The sequence below is a fragment of the Helianthus annuus genome, chromosome 4, assembly GCF_002127325.2.
Source record: "Helianthus annuus cultivar XRQ/B chromosome 4, HanXRQr2.0-SUNRISE, whole genome shotgun sequence".
NCBI lineage: Eukaryota > Viridiplantae > Streptophyta > Magnoliopsida > Asterales > Asteraceae > Helianthus > Helianthus annuus.
The window spans coordinates 119,292,973-119,309,538 of record NC_035436.2 but is presented as its reverse complement, the minus strand read 5'-3'; the positions used below and the strand labels follow the sequence as shown (position 1 = coordinate 119,309,538).

General features: G+C 40.7%; 2 protein-coding genes across 4 annotated transcripts; one reads left to right on the top strand and one right to left on the bottom strand.

The window, feature by feature from the left end:
• Positions 1-300: 300 nt before the first annotated feature.
• On the top strand, positions 301-5,077 carry LOC110930628 (cellulose synthase-like protein D3). The gene is made up of 5 exons (XM_022173972.2): positions 301-488; positions 688-759; positions 867-1,751; positions 2,313-3,120; positions 3,209-5,077. Exons 3-5 carry the CDS (start codon positions 880-882, stop codon positions 4,958-4,960), a joined length of 3,432 nt encoding a protein of 1,143 aa, XP_022029664.1. The 5' UTR covers positions 301-488; positions 688-759; positions 867-879; the 3' UTR covers positions 4,961-5,077.
• A 1,318-nt stretch (positions 5,078-6,395) lies between these two features.
• On the bottom strand, positions 6,396-14,511 carry LOC110930626. Of its 3 annotated transcripts, XM_022173971.2 has the most exons (5): positions 14,318-14,511; positions 13,730-13,783; positions 11,233-12,373; positions 6,949-7,002; positions 6,396-6,682 (listed from the first exon to the last, which is right to left on the bottom strand). In XM_022173971.2, the coding sequence occupies exons 3-5, from the start codon at positions 12,371-12,373 to the stop codon at positions 6,666-6,668; spliced, it is 1,212 nt and encodes a 403-aa protein (XP_022029663.1). In that variant the 5' UTR covers positions 13,730-13,783; positions 14,318-14,511; the 3' UTR covers positions 6,396-6,665. The 3 variants fall into 3 exon arrangements, 1 of the variants encoding a protein (XP_022029663.1); XR_004891469.1 differs by lacking the exons at positions 11,233-12,373; positions 13,730-13,783; positions 14,318-14,511 and adding an exon at positions 7,537-7,698; XR_002587946.2 differs by lacking the exons at positions 6,396-6,682; positions 6,949-7,002; positions 11,233-12,373 and adding an exon at positions 13,177-13,463 and having other exon boundaries at positions 14,318-14,479.
• Positions 14,512-16,566: the final 2,055 nt, after the last annotated feature.

Genomic DNA, 16,566 nt, shown 5'->3' with positions numbered 1-16,566 from the left:
CAAGTAAATTATTTTCTAAATCTGTATTGCAATTGTACAAGATATTCCGTATATATAAAAAAATCGAAAACAAGTGATATAAACCTTTATATAACCGTTTTTTTTTCTTTCTTTTGAACAATAAAAATGATTTGATTTAAAAGACAGAACTAGCAAGAAGCTAGAAAATGACAAAACCACCAACACAAAATGACTTTCGGATCTCAAACTTTGAACAATTTTTTTTTTTTTAAATTGATAATAATTAAAATAGAAAAAAAAAAGGTTTTGTATAGTGGAATTTGAATAAAGAAATATGGCGGTGATCGTGGGATGAAAGAAGGAAAAATACACGGCTTCACGTTCACATGTCATGTCGGAATCCATAGATGCCAGCTTGACTTCAAACAACTCGTTAGATCTATCTACTACTACTCCTAGTACAACTATAATTGCCTCCATTCAAACCCTAATTCTTCAACACAACACCTGCTCTTCCTTCTTCTAAGGTATCATATCATCTATTCTTTCTAATTCTATTGTTTGCAGGCAACAAATGTGTAGTTAAATCTATTATTATTATTATTATGTGTTTACTGTCTAATTATCATTACAGATCTTGTAATTCTACTGTTTGCACCTTTACTAGTACAAATCGGTTCTGTGTGTTATTAACACTCCCTTTCCTTTACTCTGTAATCGTTACAGATCTACTGAATTTTGTTTTTCGTTACCCTAAATATTCATCACCATCTGCATGCATGTGCCACTAACTAACAGGTATTATCAATCAATCAATCAATGATTGTTCTTTCTAATTCTATTCTTCTGTTTGCATTTATAATCGTACAAATTTGTGCTCAAATCTGTGTCTGTTTACTGTCCAGTTGTTAGTGAAATATGTCGTCGTTTAAAGCTACTCGATCTAATCTGTCTATAAGCTCCGATGCAACGGACTCACAGCATAACAAACCTCCGTTACCGCCAACTGTCACCTTCGCTCGTCGTACTTCGTCAGGGAGATATGTTAATTATTCGCGGGATGATCTCGACAGTGAGCTTAGTAGTCAGGATTTCATGAACTACACGGTTCACCTACCACCCACTCCAGATAATCAGCCGATGGATGCAATCTCGCAGAAGGTTGAGGAGCAGTATGTTTCCAGTTCGCTTTTCACTGGTGGGTTTAACGCGGTTACTCGAGCTCATCTCATGGATAAGGTGATTGATTCTGAGATTAATCATCCTCAGATGGCGGGAGCCAAAGGATCTTCGTGTTCTGTTCCTGGATGTGATGCTAAAGTTATGAGTGATGAAAGGGGAGAAGATATTCTTCCTTGTGAATGTGATTTTAAGATTTGTAGGGATTGTTATCTGGATGCTATCAAGACAGGTGATGGTATCTGTCCAGGTTGTAAGGAGCCATATAAGACGACTGATGTGGATGAATTGGAGAATAACGCTGGTGCTGGTGGTGGCAGGCCGCTTCAATTGCCGCCACCTGCTGGAATGTCGAAAATGGAGAGGAGGTTGTCGTTGATGAAATCGACCAAGTCGCTTATAAGAAGTCAAACCGGAGACTTTGATCATAACAGATGGCTGTTTGAAACCAGTGGGACCTATGGCTATGGTAATGCTATTTGGCCAAAAGAGGGAGTGATGGAGAACGGTAAAGATAATGATCATGTTGAATCTTTGGAGCTGATGAACAAACCTTGGAGACCGCTGACCCGCAAGTTAAGGATCCCGGCTGCTGTTCTGAGCCCATATAGGTACATGTATTTCTTTTATCTTCGTTTTGATGTTTCTTATTTGTCAATTGTTTAAGATATTTGGTAGTAGAAGATTTTAATGTAATCAGTTAGTACTTTGGATAAACACATTTGACATGGTCAAATAATTAGTTTTGGATAGTTAGTTCCCTGTTAAGGACAAATAAACTGATTATCAAACGGGGAGACTTAATTAATGACCCGTTCTTTTAAACACATTTTCTAACTTGTTAATTTGGCGACACAAGTCAAACCCACATCGCATCCATCACCCCATGCCTAAGGCGTGCGTTTTCAAACCAAGATTGCATGCATTGATTACTAAAACAATTTGAAGTTGCCAAACACTTAAACTCATTACAAATTCAATCAGCAAAACCACATCCAAACAAGTATATTATAGCTCCTTATCTGATTTTGATTATACAATATCACATAATCCATTCCAAACAGATATTGTTTTGTCATCCCTCTATTTCGCAATATCCAAAACTATTCTTTTGCGGTATGTGTCTTCATGCATGTTGACGAGTCGTAATATTCTGTTTATTTGATATGCAGGCTTCTTATTCTTATTCGGATGGTTGTTCTTGTACTATTCTTGGCTTGGAGAATCAACCATCCAAACAATGACGCAATCTGGCTATGGGGAATGTCAATCGTCTGTGAACTGTGGTTCGCCTTTTCTTGGATCCTTGACCAATTACCCAAAGTCAACCCAGTCAACCGTGCCACCGATCTCAACGTTCTAAAAGAAAAATTCGAGTTACCAACCTTAAACAACCCGACCGGAAAATCCGATTTACCAGGAATTGATATTTTTGTTTCAACGGCAGATCCAGAAAAAGAACCTGTACTTGTTACAGCAAACACCATTCTATCAATTTTAGCTGCTGATTATCCTGTCGAAAAGCTTGCATGTTACGTTTCTGATGATGGTGGTGCACTTTTAACCTTTGAAGCCATGGCAGAAGCTGCAAGTTTCGCTAACATGTGGGTCCCGTTTTGTAGAAAACATAATATTGAACCCAGGAACCCTGAATCTTATTTTAATCTAAAGAGGGATCCTTATAAAAATAAGGTGAAGTCGGACTTTGTGAAGGACCGGAGAAGGGTAAAACGGGAATTTGATGAGTTCAAAGTTAGAATTAACGGTCTTCCGGATTCGATACGTAGACGCTCTGATGCGTATCATGCACGTGAGGAAATCAAGGCTATGAAACAACAGAGACAAAAGACAGATGATGAACCGGCAGAGATGGTTAAGGTTCAGAAAGCTACATGGATGGCTGATGGGACCCATTGGCCTGGAACTTGGTTAACTCCCGCACCCGAACACTCAAAAGGAGATCATTCTGGTATTATTCAGGTAAGCACTTAATGTACTAACGTCTAATTTTGTTGTTAATCAATGAACTTTGAAAGATTCGTTAATCATGTATTTATGACTAATACAGGTGATGTTAAAACCTCCAAGTGAAGATCCATTACACGGCACGGAAGAGGATTCCGGAATGCTTGATTTTAGTGATGTCGACATTCGTCTACCGATGCTCGTATATGTATCGCGTGAAAAGCGACCCGGTTATGACCACAACAAAAAGGCAGGAGCCATGAACGCACTGGTTCGGGCCTCAGCGATCATGTCAAACGGGCCATTCATTCTCAATCTCGACTGTGATCATTACATCTACAACTCACAAGCCATGAGGGAAGGCATGTGTTTCATGATGGATAGAGGCGGTGACCGAATTTGTTATGTCCAGTTTCCTCAAAGGTTCGAGGGTATTGACCCGTCTGACCGTTACGCCAACCACAACACAGTTTTCTTCGACGGAAACATGCGGGCACTTGACGGGCTCCAAGGGCCCGTTTACGTCGGAACGGGTTGTCTGTTCAGAAGAATCGCGCTTTACGGATTCGACCCGCCACGAACCAAAGAACGCCACCCGAGCTGCTGCAGCTGCTGCTTTACTGGCCGCAACAAGGCCAAATTTAGCACACCGGAAGAAAATCGGGCTTTAAGAATGGGCGATTCTGACGACGAAGACATGAATCTTTCTCTTGCACCTAAAAAATTCGGAAACTCGACTCTTTTAATCGATTCTATCCCCGTAGCGGAGTTCCAAGGCCGCCCGCTAGCCGACCATCCAGCGGTCAAAAACGGACGACCCCCAGGCGCTCTAACCATTCCTCGCGAGCTTCTCGACGCATCCACCGTCGCAGAAGCCATAAGCGTCATCTCATGCTGGTACGAGGACAAAACCGAGTGGGGCCAACGGGTCGGGTGGATTTACGGGTCAGTCACGGAAGACGTGGTAACCGGATACCGTATGCACAACCGAGGCTGGAAATCCATCTACTGCGTAACAAAACGAGACGCTTTCCGCGGAACAGCTCCGATCAATCTAACAGACAGACTTCATCAAGTCCTCCGGTGGGCGACGGGATCAGTGGAAATCTTCTTTTCGCGTAACAATGCACTGTTAGCAAGCTCAAGAATGAAACTGTTGCAACGAATGGCGTACTTGAACGTGGGAATCTACCCATTCACTTCAATCTTCCTGATCGTTTACTGTTTTCTCCCTGCACTCTCCCTCTTCTCGGGGCAGTTCATCGTACAAACGTTAAACGTGACATTTCTAGTCTACTTACTAATCATGACACTGACGATCGTGATGCTAGCAGTTCTGGAAGTAAAATGGTCCGGAATAGAACTAGAAGAATGGTGGAGAAACGAACAGTTTTGGTTAATAGGAGGAACAAGTGCACATTTAGCAGCAGTGCTTCAAGGACTGTTAAAAGTGGTTGCGGGTATCGAAATCTCATTCACATTAACATCAAAATCCGGGGGTGACGATGAAGATGATGAGTTTGCAGATCTGTATGTGGTGAAATGGACTTCACTCATGATCCCACCGTTGACTATAATGATGGTGAATTTGATTGCTATAGCTGTTGGGTTTAGCAGGACGATTTATAGTACAATACCTCAGTGGAGTCGTCTGCTTGGTGGGGTGTTTTTTAGTTTTTGGGTTTTGGCCCATTTGTACCCCTTTGCTAAAGGCTTGATGGGGAGAAGAGGGAGGACGCCCACTATTGTGTTTGTCTGGTCTGGCCTTATTGCCATTACCATTTCACTTCTCTGGGTTGCGATTAATCCTCCACAGGGTCAGAACCAGATTGGGGGCTCCTTTCAGTTCCCTTGATGATTCATCATTTGTTTATTTTATTTTTTTTTACTTGTATTATTATTATAATTTAATTTAATTTAATACTCAAAGAGAGCTTCTTTTTCTAGTTATTAAATATTTTTTTACAAAACATTTAATATTTTTTTGAACGCTCAACGAATCCTCGTTTCATAATTCACATCCTGAAAAGGGAATTAGTGAATACTTAATTGTTGGAGTTAAATGCGTTGTTGGTCGCTGGTTTGCAAAAATTTCAGAGTTGGTCTCGAGGCTTCAATAATTACACACGTGATACCGGTGCTTGCAATTTTGCACTCGAGTGATCCTTATCACTAACCAATATTAAATTTCTTAGTTAAGTGTGTGTGAAATGACTAGATTACACCCCTAAGGTTAAAAATAAAACAAAATAAGAAGAAAAAAAATGCCCGGATAGTCCCTATGGTTTGCTTCATTGTCACCTATAGTCCCTACACTTTTAAAATTACAGCTATAGTCCCCAACTTTTACACATTCGGTCTTGAATAGTCCCTAAAGCAGATGGAGGTTAGTTTTCTCAGTTAAGTGGGTTTGAAATGACCTAAATACCTTTCCTTAAAAAAACTGTTAAAACACTAAAAAAATTACTTAACCACCATCGTTCACCTCTCACCTGCAACTCTCTCTCACCACCAGACCACCCTAGCCCACCGCAGACACCATCTTCATGACTGCCAACAACCATCATCCCCCACCTTCACGCCACCGCCCACTGTCTTCTCCGAATACAAACACCTATAGGTACCACCTCCAACCTGCAACCCACCATCACCACCGCTGCTCTACAAACCTTATTGCTGACGGATTCCTCACCCTCCACTCCAAAAAGCGAACCACCGCCGCAAACCCACCTCCACGCCAGAACCACCACCGCAAACCCAACCTCCACGCCGGAAAAAGACGAACCACCATCGCAAACCCTTCCCCCCCCCCCCCCCCCCCCGTTCCCCTCTCTGCCAAGAATAACCTGTCCACCACCATAACCACCCGCCCCCAGGTAAACTCCAATCAATTTTTCCAATCGGTAAAAAAAAAACATGTCCACCAAAATAAGCTGCTGGAAAAAAACCCACCAGTAAAACAGATCTAGTAGCTGCGGTTAAACTCCAATCGATTTCATTAACAACCACCTCCAAACCTACCTCACCACCCGACTGCTACACCACCTCTGTCGCCGTTAACGTTGAATCATAAAATCTGAATACTCTTAAACTCATGAAATTGGTGGTTGTTGAATGTTGTTTTGATAATGGTGGTGGTTGAATATTGAATGTTGAATGGTGTTGGGTGTGTGTTGGTAGTGTCACACCCCAACCGATGGCGGAATCATCGGGGCGTGGCACTGAGTGAAACAGATTGTTTATGTAAGGGCCAAAACATAAAAGACACTAACGAGCTTCATTCGACAAAATTACCGAACGGGTCAAATAATTCATAAGCAAAACTTCTGCATTTTAACCATAGCATGACTAACTAGAAGATGTTAAATTAACTTACAACCCAACATTCATAAACAACTAACATTGTCTTCGACTACGAGTTCGACATCTAACAACAAACAAGTTTTGTTACTTACAAAAAGACCCATTTTACCAAAAAGTACATTTAACAAAGTTTTGACCAAAGCTAATATCCTTGCGGAAGCGTGCTTCATGAGTGTGTTCGATCCGAGTGACGCCATTTAACAAGTAGATTTACCTACATACAAGCAAACCGTTAGACATTCTCATTACAAAATTCATACGACATCAATTACAAGTATAGACCACAAGTAAGCCTTTTAAACCTTCTTTCGGACATAAGCTCCTCTAAACTTCTCATCCTACCCTTTTTAACTCATTCGACTCTTATATAATTTACATATACGGCTCACATCAACATGTCCCAATTAAAACAATTCCAACCATTGAACAATAGGATATAACCACATTACATGCTAAAACACAATGTAAGCAAGAACTTACCTTTGCCGTCCTTCGCTTGCGACCCGGATTGATTTGAACTTTCTTCTTTTATTCCTACATTCCGAATTCACATACTTTAATCTCATGTCATATTTGAAATCCGTTCTTAAGATATGCATTATCATTCAAGGTTGTCTAGGTCCTAATCAATGTAACAATGCATCAATATGAGACTTATTTCTTTCAAGCATTTTAACAAACACTTGGCGTGCGTACTACCTATCAAGCATAGAGTACAAGTATTATGAGCATAACTTAACTATTTCATATCAACTTCATCAAGAACATCAAATTCTAATAATTTTCTATGCAACTTTCATTCATAAATTGTTTCTAACTAACAATCCGTTGATATGAACACTACCAATTCTAGTCATCATACCAATTAACATAGAACTTTTATGATTCTTCTTATCATCACATTTGCAAGTGGGTTTTATACAAATCTTTAACTAAATCAGAAATTAAACATGATTTGGCCCTCTATAAGGTAATTCCAACATACATTCATAATCAATTTCAAAGAAAGCTTCATACTAAATCAAAACCCATTCATGAAAAATTACCAAATCATGGAATTCGACTTACCAATCGTTTGTCTAGCTTAGATGATCGTTTCTATGCAAACATGCATTGATTTGGACCAAGAATTCTGCTTCAATTTACTGAATTTGTAGAACTTGAGGGCTTGGGGTTTGTTTCCCCTTGGTTCAGTCGACACACACACACACTGAAGTGTGTGTGGTGTGTGTTAATATTTGATTTTAAGAAAATCACTTTCCCCTTTTCCCTTATTTGGTCCCTCAAGTTTATACAATTCGTCTTTAATTAACTAAACCTTCTCTTTTGGGTTATTCTTTCAAATTACATTCTAACTAGGTTTATATTTTTATTTAACTACATAATATACATACTTGTAGGTTTTTGGGGTGTTACAAGTCCACCCCCCTTAAAAGAGGTTTCGTCCTCGAAACCCGGCTAACGTACCAAATAAAAACGGGTAGAACTTCTTCATCTCATCCTCCGACTCCCAAGTGAGATCCGATCCCTTTCTGTGTTGCCATTGGACTAAGACTTGCTTGATTTCCTTGTTATGAAGCGTCTTTACTTTGGAATCTTTTATAGCTACCGGTCTTTCTATATAATTCATTTTCTCATCGATCTCAATGTCTTCAATTGGTACATGGGCCGTTTCATCCGCTAAGCATTTACGTAATTGCGACACGTGAAAGGTATTATGAATCCCTTCCAAAGAAGATGGTAGATTCAACCGGTAGGCCACCTTTCCAACTCGAGCTAGAATCTCGAACGGTCCGATATATCGGGGACCCAGCTTTCCTCGCTTACGAAAACGAATTATACCTTTCCACGGAGACACCTTCAAAAATACTCGGTCCCCCACTTGGAACTCGATAGGGCGACTCCTTCTATCCGCATAGGACTTTTGTCGGTCTTGCGCCGCTTTTAACCGAGCCCGTACGACGTCGATCTTTTCGTTGGTTATCGCCACCACATCATTCGGTGCGAGCTCCCTTTGCCCTACTTCTCCCCAACAAACCGGGGTTCTACACCTTCTTCCATACAGCATTTCATACGGCGCCATTTGTATGCTACTTTGGTAGCTATTATTATATGAAAATTCTACTAGCGGTAAATGTTCATCCCAATTTCCCCCGAAATCCATCACGCATGCTCTCAACATGTCTATGAGAGTCTGAATCGTTCGTTCGGATTGGCCATCCGTTTGCGGGTGGTATGCGGTACTTAGATGCAATTGAGTACCCATTCCTTCATGAAATTTCCGCCAATAGCGGGAGGTGAATCGCGTATCTCGATCTGAGACGATAGACACCGGCACACCATGGCGGGAAACGATCTCATTCACATAAACTTCCGCTAACCTCTCCGAGGAATAGGTCTCTCGAATGGGTAGAAAATGGGCGCTTTTGGTGAGGCGGTCAACAACGACCCATATTGCATCATGCCCTTTCTTGGTTCTTGGAAGTTTGGTCACAAGATCCATAGCCACATTCTCCCATTTCCACACCGGAATTTCTAAGGGTTGTAATTTCCCGTAAGGTTTTTGATGTTCCGCCTTAACTTGAGAACATGTCAAGCATTTAGATACATACTTGACAATGTCGCGTTTCATTCCCGGCCACCAAAAATTTTCTTTCAAATCTTGGTACATTTTAGTGGCTCCCGGATGAACTGAGTAACGGGACTTGTGTGCTTCTTCCAATAATAAGGTCTTTGCTTCACAGTATCGCGGTATCCAAACTCGCCCAAACCTTGTTCTTAATCCGCTCGTGTTTGTTTCAAGTTCACTTTCAAACCCTTTCGTTCTTTCACCTTTCGGATCGCCTTTATTCAAGGATTCGTCTTGCTCCTTTCGTATCGTTTCAAGAAGGGTTGGTGTAACTATCATTCTCATCGATTTCACTCGAATGGGTGGTGGGTACTCCTTCCGGCTTAACGCATCCGCTACAACATTAGCTTTTCCCGGATGGTAAAGAATGTCGCAGTCGTAATCTTTGATCAACTCTAGCCACCTTCGTTGCCTCATATTGAGATCTTTCTGCTCAAAGAAGTATTTAAGGCTTTTGTGGTCCGAATAAATGGTGCATCTCGTTCCATACAAATAATGCCTCCAAATTTTTAAGGCAAACACTACCGCCGCCAGTTCGAGATCGTGGGTTGGATAGTTAATTTCATGTTGCTTTAGTTGTCTTGATGCATAGGCAATGACCTTGCCCCGTTGCATCAAGACACAACCCAACCCTTGATGAGATGCATCTGCATAAACCACTAAGTCTTCCGTTCCTTCTGGCAGCGTTAGAACGGGGGAACTTGACAATTTCTCCTTTAACATTCGGAAAGCTTTCTGCTGATCATCATTCCATTCGAACCTTTCTTCTTTCTTTGTTAGTTTAGTTAAAGGGAGGGCTATTTTGGAGAAGTCTTGGATAAATCTCCGATAATAGCCGGCTAGACCTAGGAAACTTCTTACCTCACCTACATTCTTCGGAGGTACCCATTTCATCACGGCTTCTACCTTAGAGGGATCCACTAAAATCCCTTTTTCGTTAATTACATGTCCTAAAAACTGCACTTCCCTAAGCCAAAACGCACACTTAGAAAACTTAGCATATAATCTTTCTTTTCGAAGCGTCTCGAGTACCTGACGTAAATGACTTGCATGTTCAGACTCGCTACGAGAGTATACTAAAATATCATCAATAAACACTATGACAAAACGGTCTAACATATTTCGGCATACCCTATTCATTAGATCCATAAAAGTGGCCGGAGCGTTAGTTAACCCGAATGACATTACCAGGAATTCGTAATGTCCGTAGCGAGTTCTGAACGCAGTCTTAGGTACATCCTCTTCCCTTACTCGTACTTGATGGTAGCCCGATCGCAAGTCGATTTTTGAGAACCAACTCGCCCCTTGTAGTTGATCAAAGAGATCATCTATTCTCGGAAGTGGGTATCGGTTCTTCACCGTGAGTTTGTTAAGTTCACGGTAGTCGATGCACATTCTCATCGACCCATCTTTCTTTTTAACAAACAAAACAGGCGCTCCCCACGGGGATACGCTAGGGCGTATGAAACCCTTGTCAAGAAGTTCTTGTAATTGGATCATTAATTCCCGTACTTCCGCGGGTGCCAACCGGTAAGGGGCTTTGGCTACTGGTTTGGCATTCGGTTCTAATTCGATACGAAACTCGACTTCCCGCTCGGGTGGAAGTCCCGGCAATTCATCCGGAAATACATCCGGGTATTCATTCACTACCTTAGTATCTTCAAGTTTTAAAGCTCCTAATTTGGTATCGACTACATAGGCTAAAAATGCTTTACTTCCATTCCTCACGTATTTAATTGCTTCTAGGATAGTGCAAAATTTTGCTCCTACTTCCCTTTCCCCATGAATGGTTACCCGTTTCCCCTTAGGGGATGTCACATGAATAATTTTGTTTTCGCACAAAATTTCCGCGTGATAACGGGATAACCAATCCATACCTACCACTACTTTAAATTCTCCCAAAACCATGGGAATCAAATCAATATCAAAATCTTCATCATCTAAGGTGATTTTACAACCTCTACATATTTCGTGCAAGAGGTAACTCTTACAATCGGCAATTTCTACTTCGAGAGGTGTACACATTCTTTCTATCGTGAATAAAGGGGAACATACAAGCTCACTAGAAATGAATGACCTACTAGCTCCGGTATCAAATAATATATACGTGGGTATAGAGTTTATCATATAGATACCTGAGACCACATTCGGGTGAGCTCTTGCTTCTTCCGTGGAGATTTGAAACATTCTTCCCTTCGCTTTCGTGGTTTCTTCTTTCTTTCCTTCCTTCTTCGACCCTTGTTTGAGCTTTGGGCAATCAGCTTTCACATGGCCCGATTCATTACAATTGTAGCACACCCTCTTAGGATTCGGACAGTTATAGTACGGATGCCCTTCTTGCCCGCAATTGTAACACCCCTTCCTTCCCAATAAGCATTCACCAGAATGGGGTTTTCCACATGTTTTGCATCGTGGGAACCCGCCTTTGGAAGCCTCCTTCTTTCCTTGATCTTGCGTTTTGGGTTTCTTGAATGAGCCCTGAGTTGACCCCTTCTCAACTTGCCTTTTCTCCCCACGTTCATCTTGCCTCTTTATCTCGATTTCTCTATCCCTTGCTAAATCAATGATCTCGTCCAAGGTTTCACATTTTGAAGGAGTTATGAACTCCCGAATTTCAGCTTTGAGCATGCCATGATAACGAATGATCTTCTTCCTTTCTGTCCCAACTATCTCTTCACAAAACTTCAGCTGATCGAGGAAAGTGTTCGTGATTTCATTAACTGATTCATCCCTTTGTCGCAATCGGAGAAAATCTTCTTGAATCCGATCCACAGCTGATTGTGGACAATGGTACTTGATAAAAGGCTGTTTGAATTCTTGCCAAGTCAAGGTTTGAACTCGATTTTCTCCAATCTCCTTACTATACGAGTCCCACCAATCTTTAGCCCTTCGCATGAGTTGCCCCGTGGCAAACATGACTTGGTCTTCCTTGTCGCAATGGCTTCGAATGAACACCCCTTCCATGTTGGCTATCCATCTTTGGCATTCGATGGGATCAATTTCCCCGTTAAAAGTCGTAGGCTTACATGCCATGAAATCTTTGTAGGTGCACCGTCTTACTTCCTTCTTGCCTTGAATCCCCGTTATCATCTCTTTCAACTCCTCTACTTTGCTAGTGACCATGTTCTCCACTGTACTTAATACTTGACCCTCCACTTCTTGTGCTAGCCTTGAAACATTTGAATCAATTGCCTTCGTTACTTCATCGGAAATCATCTTGTTTAACTCATCTCGAGTTATACGTTCGGTAGTATGCGTATTTCCTCCACTTGCCATCTACAAATAAACATTCGTGTCAAGTATTATCACATTCATTCTCCTCATCGTTCTATATACTATTCATTCTTAATAACTCATCCTCATAAGTCATAAACTTCTTAAATCTTTCCTTACAACATTCTAAGACATTAGTTACTTCATTCTTTTATATACATGACTTCCGTTCTTTTACACATTCGTCATTAAAACATGTGAATTATCTTAAATTCTTAGCTTCATGAACAATTTGAGGTGTTCTTTAGGTTAAACGAAGATTTAAGACTGAATTAAAGGTCCTTACATAACAAACAAACAATTCAGGAAAAGCAGACAGGGAGGGGCCGTCGCCGACGGCACAGGTGTGCGTCGCCGACGGTCCCCAGAAAGTTGCGTCGCTGACTTTAGCCCGTAGGCAGGAACATAAGCCGTCGGGTGAAGGGGTACCGTCGCCGACGGTATAGGGGTCCGTCGCCGACGGCCTTTCTGATGTGCAGGCGCTGAAAAACCAAAATTCTCATTCCCAGCCCCTATTTCCAACCCGAAATGGTCCCGGGCAGCCCCGAAACCTTCCATAGAGCACCTTAACATTCCCAACCATATTATACTAGCAACTAAACCATAACCCAATCCCATTTCTATCTATAAGCATAAAATCTTTAAATCACTTACTTGCGTGGCGCTTTGGATCGAACACACTTTCACCAGAGCTTTCGGTTTGAGTTCGAGCACCACAGCCTACTCGAATCTCTCAAACCTAGGCTCTGATACCAACTTGTAAGGGCCAAAACATAAAAGACACTAACGAGCTTCATTCGACAAAATTACCGAACGGGTCAAATAATTCATAAGCAAAACTTCTGCATTTTAACCATAGCATGACTAACTAGAAGATGTTAAATTAACTTACAACCCAACATTCATAAACAACTAACATTGTCTTCGACTACGAGTTCGACATCTAACAACAAACAAGTTTTGTTACTTACAAAAAGACCCATTTTACCAAAAAGTACATTTAACAAAGTTTTGACCAAAGCTAATATCCTTGCGGAAGCGTGCTTCATGAGTGTGTTCGATCCGAGTGACGCCATTTAACAAGTAGATTTACCTACATACAAGCAAACCGTTAGACATTCTCATTACAAAATTCATACGACATCAATTACAAGTATAGACCACAAGTAAGCCTTTTAAACCTTCTTTCGGACATAAGCTCCTCTAAACTTCTCATCCTACCCTTTTTAACTCATTCGACTCTTATATAATTTACATATACGGCTCACATCAACATGTCCCAATTAAAACAATTCCAACCATTGAACAATAGGATATAACCACATTACATGCTAAAACACAATGTAAGCAAGAACTTACCTTTGCCGTCCTTCGCTTGCGACCCGGATTGATTTGAACTTTCTTCTTTTATTCCTACATTCCGAATTCACATACTTTAATCTCATGTCATATTTGAAATCCGTTCTTAAGATATGCATTATCATTCAAGGTTGTCTAGGTCCTAATCAATGTAACAATGCATCAATATGAGACTTATTTCTTTCAAGCATTTTAACAAACACTTGGCGTGCGTACTACCTATCAAGCATAGAGTACAAGTATTATGAGCATAACTTAACTATTTCATATCAACTTCATCAAGAACATCAAATTCTAATAATTTTCTATGCAACTTTCATTCATAAATTGTTTCTAACTAACAATCCGTTGATATGAACACTACCAATTCTAGTCATCATACCAATTAACATAGAACTTTTATGATTCTTCTTATCATCACATTTGCAAGTGGGTTTTATACAAATCTTTAACTAAATCAGAAATTAAACATGATTTGGCCCTCTATAAGGTAATTCCAACATACATTCATAATCAATTTCAAAGAAAGCTTCATACTAAATCAAAACCCATTCATGAAAAATTACCAAATCATGGAATTCGACTTACCAATCGTTTGTCTAGCTTAGATGATCGTTTCTATGCAAACATGCATTGATTTGGACCAAGAATTCTGCTTCAATTTACTGAATTTGTAGAACTTGAGGGCTTGGGGTTTGTTTCCCCTTGGTTCAGTCGACACACACACACACTGAAGTGTGTGTGGTGTGTGTTAATATTTGATTTTAAGAAAATCACTTTCCCCTTTTCCCTTATTTGGTCCCTCAAGTTTATACAATTCGTCTTTAATTAACTAAACCTTCTCTTTTGGGTTATTCTTTCAAATTACATTCTAACTAGGTTTATATTTTTATTTAACTACATAATATACATACTTGTAGGTTTTTGGGGTGTTACAGTTTAAGAGAATCCATAACAACTATTAAATGACAATATTTATAAGGTTCAATATCCCATACTATTAAACAAATAATTCATAACAGTCATTACATATATTCAATCTCAAAAACAAATTCCATTCCTACAACTCAGATTTTATTTGGTGAGTTTCTAGACTTCCTAACTTGTTTGCAGCATAACATCCAATCAACCTGTCACATACTTTAAAATAAAAGTCAATACATAAAGTAAAGGTGAGTACACAATTTTACCATAGATAATAGTATGAAAAGCGTTTACGCATAACTAGCATGTAACACGTAACGGGCGAAGCATGTAACTATCAACAATGATACAACATAACCACGAGACTGCGTTGTAGAGTATGCGCGACACATGTTCACCGAAGCGAAGACGTGAAGTAAAGTAATGTGATCCCTAGCAACCCCTGTCACACAGGGCGGTCTAGTGTAACACCGTATAAGCATAGTAACAAGCATTCAACAAATCACGTATAACATGCGGGAGCGGTTAGCGTTTATAAAGTGTTTGCGTTGTGTGTTGTGTATTGATAGAGAACGTATGTAACACCCAAAAATGTGTTAAATGAAAAAGGGTTCGAGTATATTCACAGTGTGTGTTTAGCAAGTAAACACAATCTGGGTTGGAATAAAGGGAGCGCTGGGTCAGCCTGTGTATGGGAACAGAAGCATAAGTCTTCCAAGTGCTGACACGGTCGAAATCAGAATGTCGAGTGGGGTAAAAGTAGGTTAAGTGTTCAACAGGCTATCTGAACGGATGGGTCTAGTCCATCCAGGCGGATGGGTTCCATCTGGACGGGTGGCCATTCGGGCGAATGGCCATTCGGGCGGATAGTCCGTGGTTGTTTGTGAACCATTAAAATTTTCGAAGTTTTGATTAAAAATGTTTTAACAGCCGTGGCAACAAAAATAAACAATGGATATTTATCAGGGTTAGGTCATCCAGACGGGTTCCATCCGGACGGATGGCCATTCGGGCGGATGGCTAAGCTGAAGCTTTTGTAAAAGTTTTCTTAATCAACGGTTTTGGTAAACGGAATCGGACGTGTTGACGGATTCGAACAACAGAAAACACCAGGCTCAGTCCATTCGGACGGATGGGCCTCGCCCATGCGATCGAATGTTCTGTTCTTGATGAAGATTCATGTTCGACCCGTTAATCGGTCCGTCTCTTTGGTGGAAACCAGTTTTCAAGCCGACTTTCGACTATGGAATGAGTCGAGAGTCTGACAGGGTCCTGATTCCTCCAATATTGTGTAAAAACTGAAAAGAAGTTTAGAAATAAGTTAAGAAACGTTGAAATCTTTCATACTTGATCCCATCTCGAGTTAATGATGCTCCACCACAGTTTACCTAAGCAAAATGAGTGGAAACCGTATTCGAAATGGCTGGAATCAAGGGTTTTTGAGAAAAAGTTAAAGTGTGCGTTTGTGTGAGTGTGATTTTGATGAAGAAGATGGACTAGAAGTGAATAGAGGTGGAGATTAACGAAGATTTGAAAGAAAATGCTTACAAAAAGGCCTTGAATCGCGTCTGAGAGTTGGGAGCGGATGGGAGTGTCAAAGTGTTGAAATGAGGGTGTACGGCAGGTATTTATAGAGGAGGGCGAGGGATTAAGTCGGTGTGCAAGTGGAGGTGTCCGGATGGCTCCATCCGGGCGGATGACCATTCGGACGGCCGGGTTTGCGTTTGTTAGTTTTTCAACTTTGGTTCGTTTGTTAAGCGTTGTGTTGCGTTTTATCGAGTTGCGAGTGAGCGTTTGAGCGTATAAGCGTTGCGTTGATAATCATATAACATTCTAAGCAAATAATCACACAAATAACACACATAATAATGTAAATTCATAACCAAATCTGCGTTTTGAGTTTGTGTTGCGAT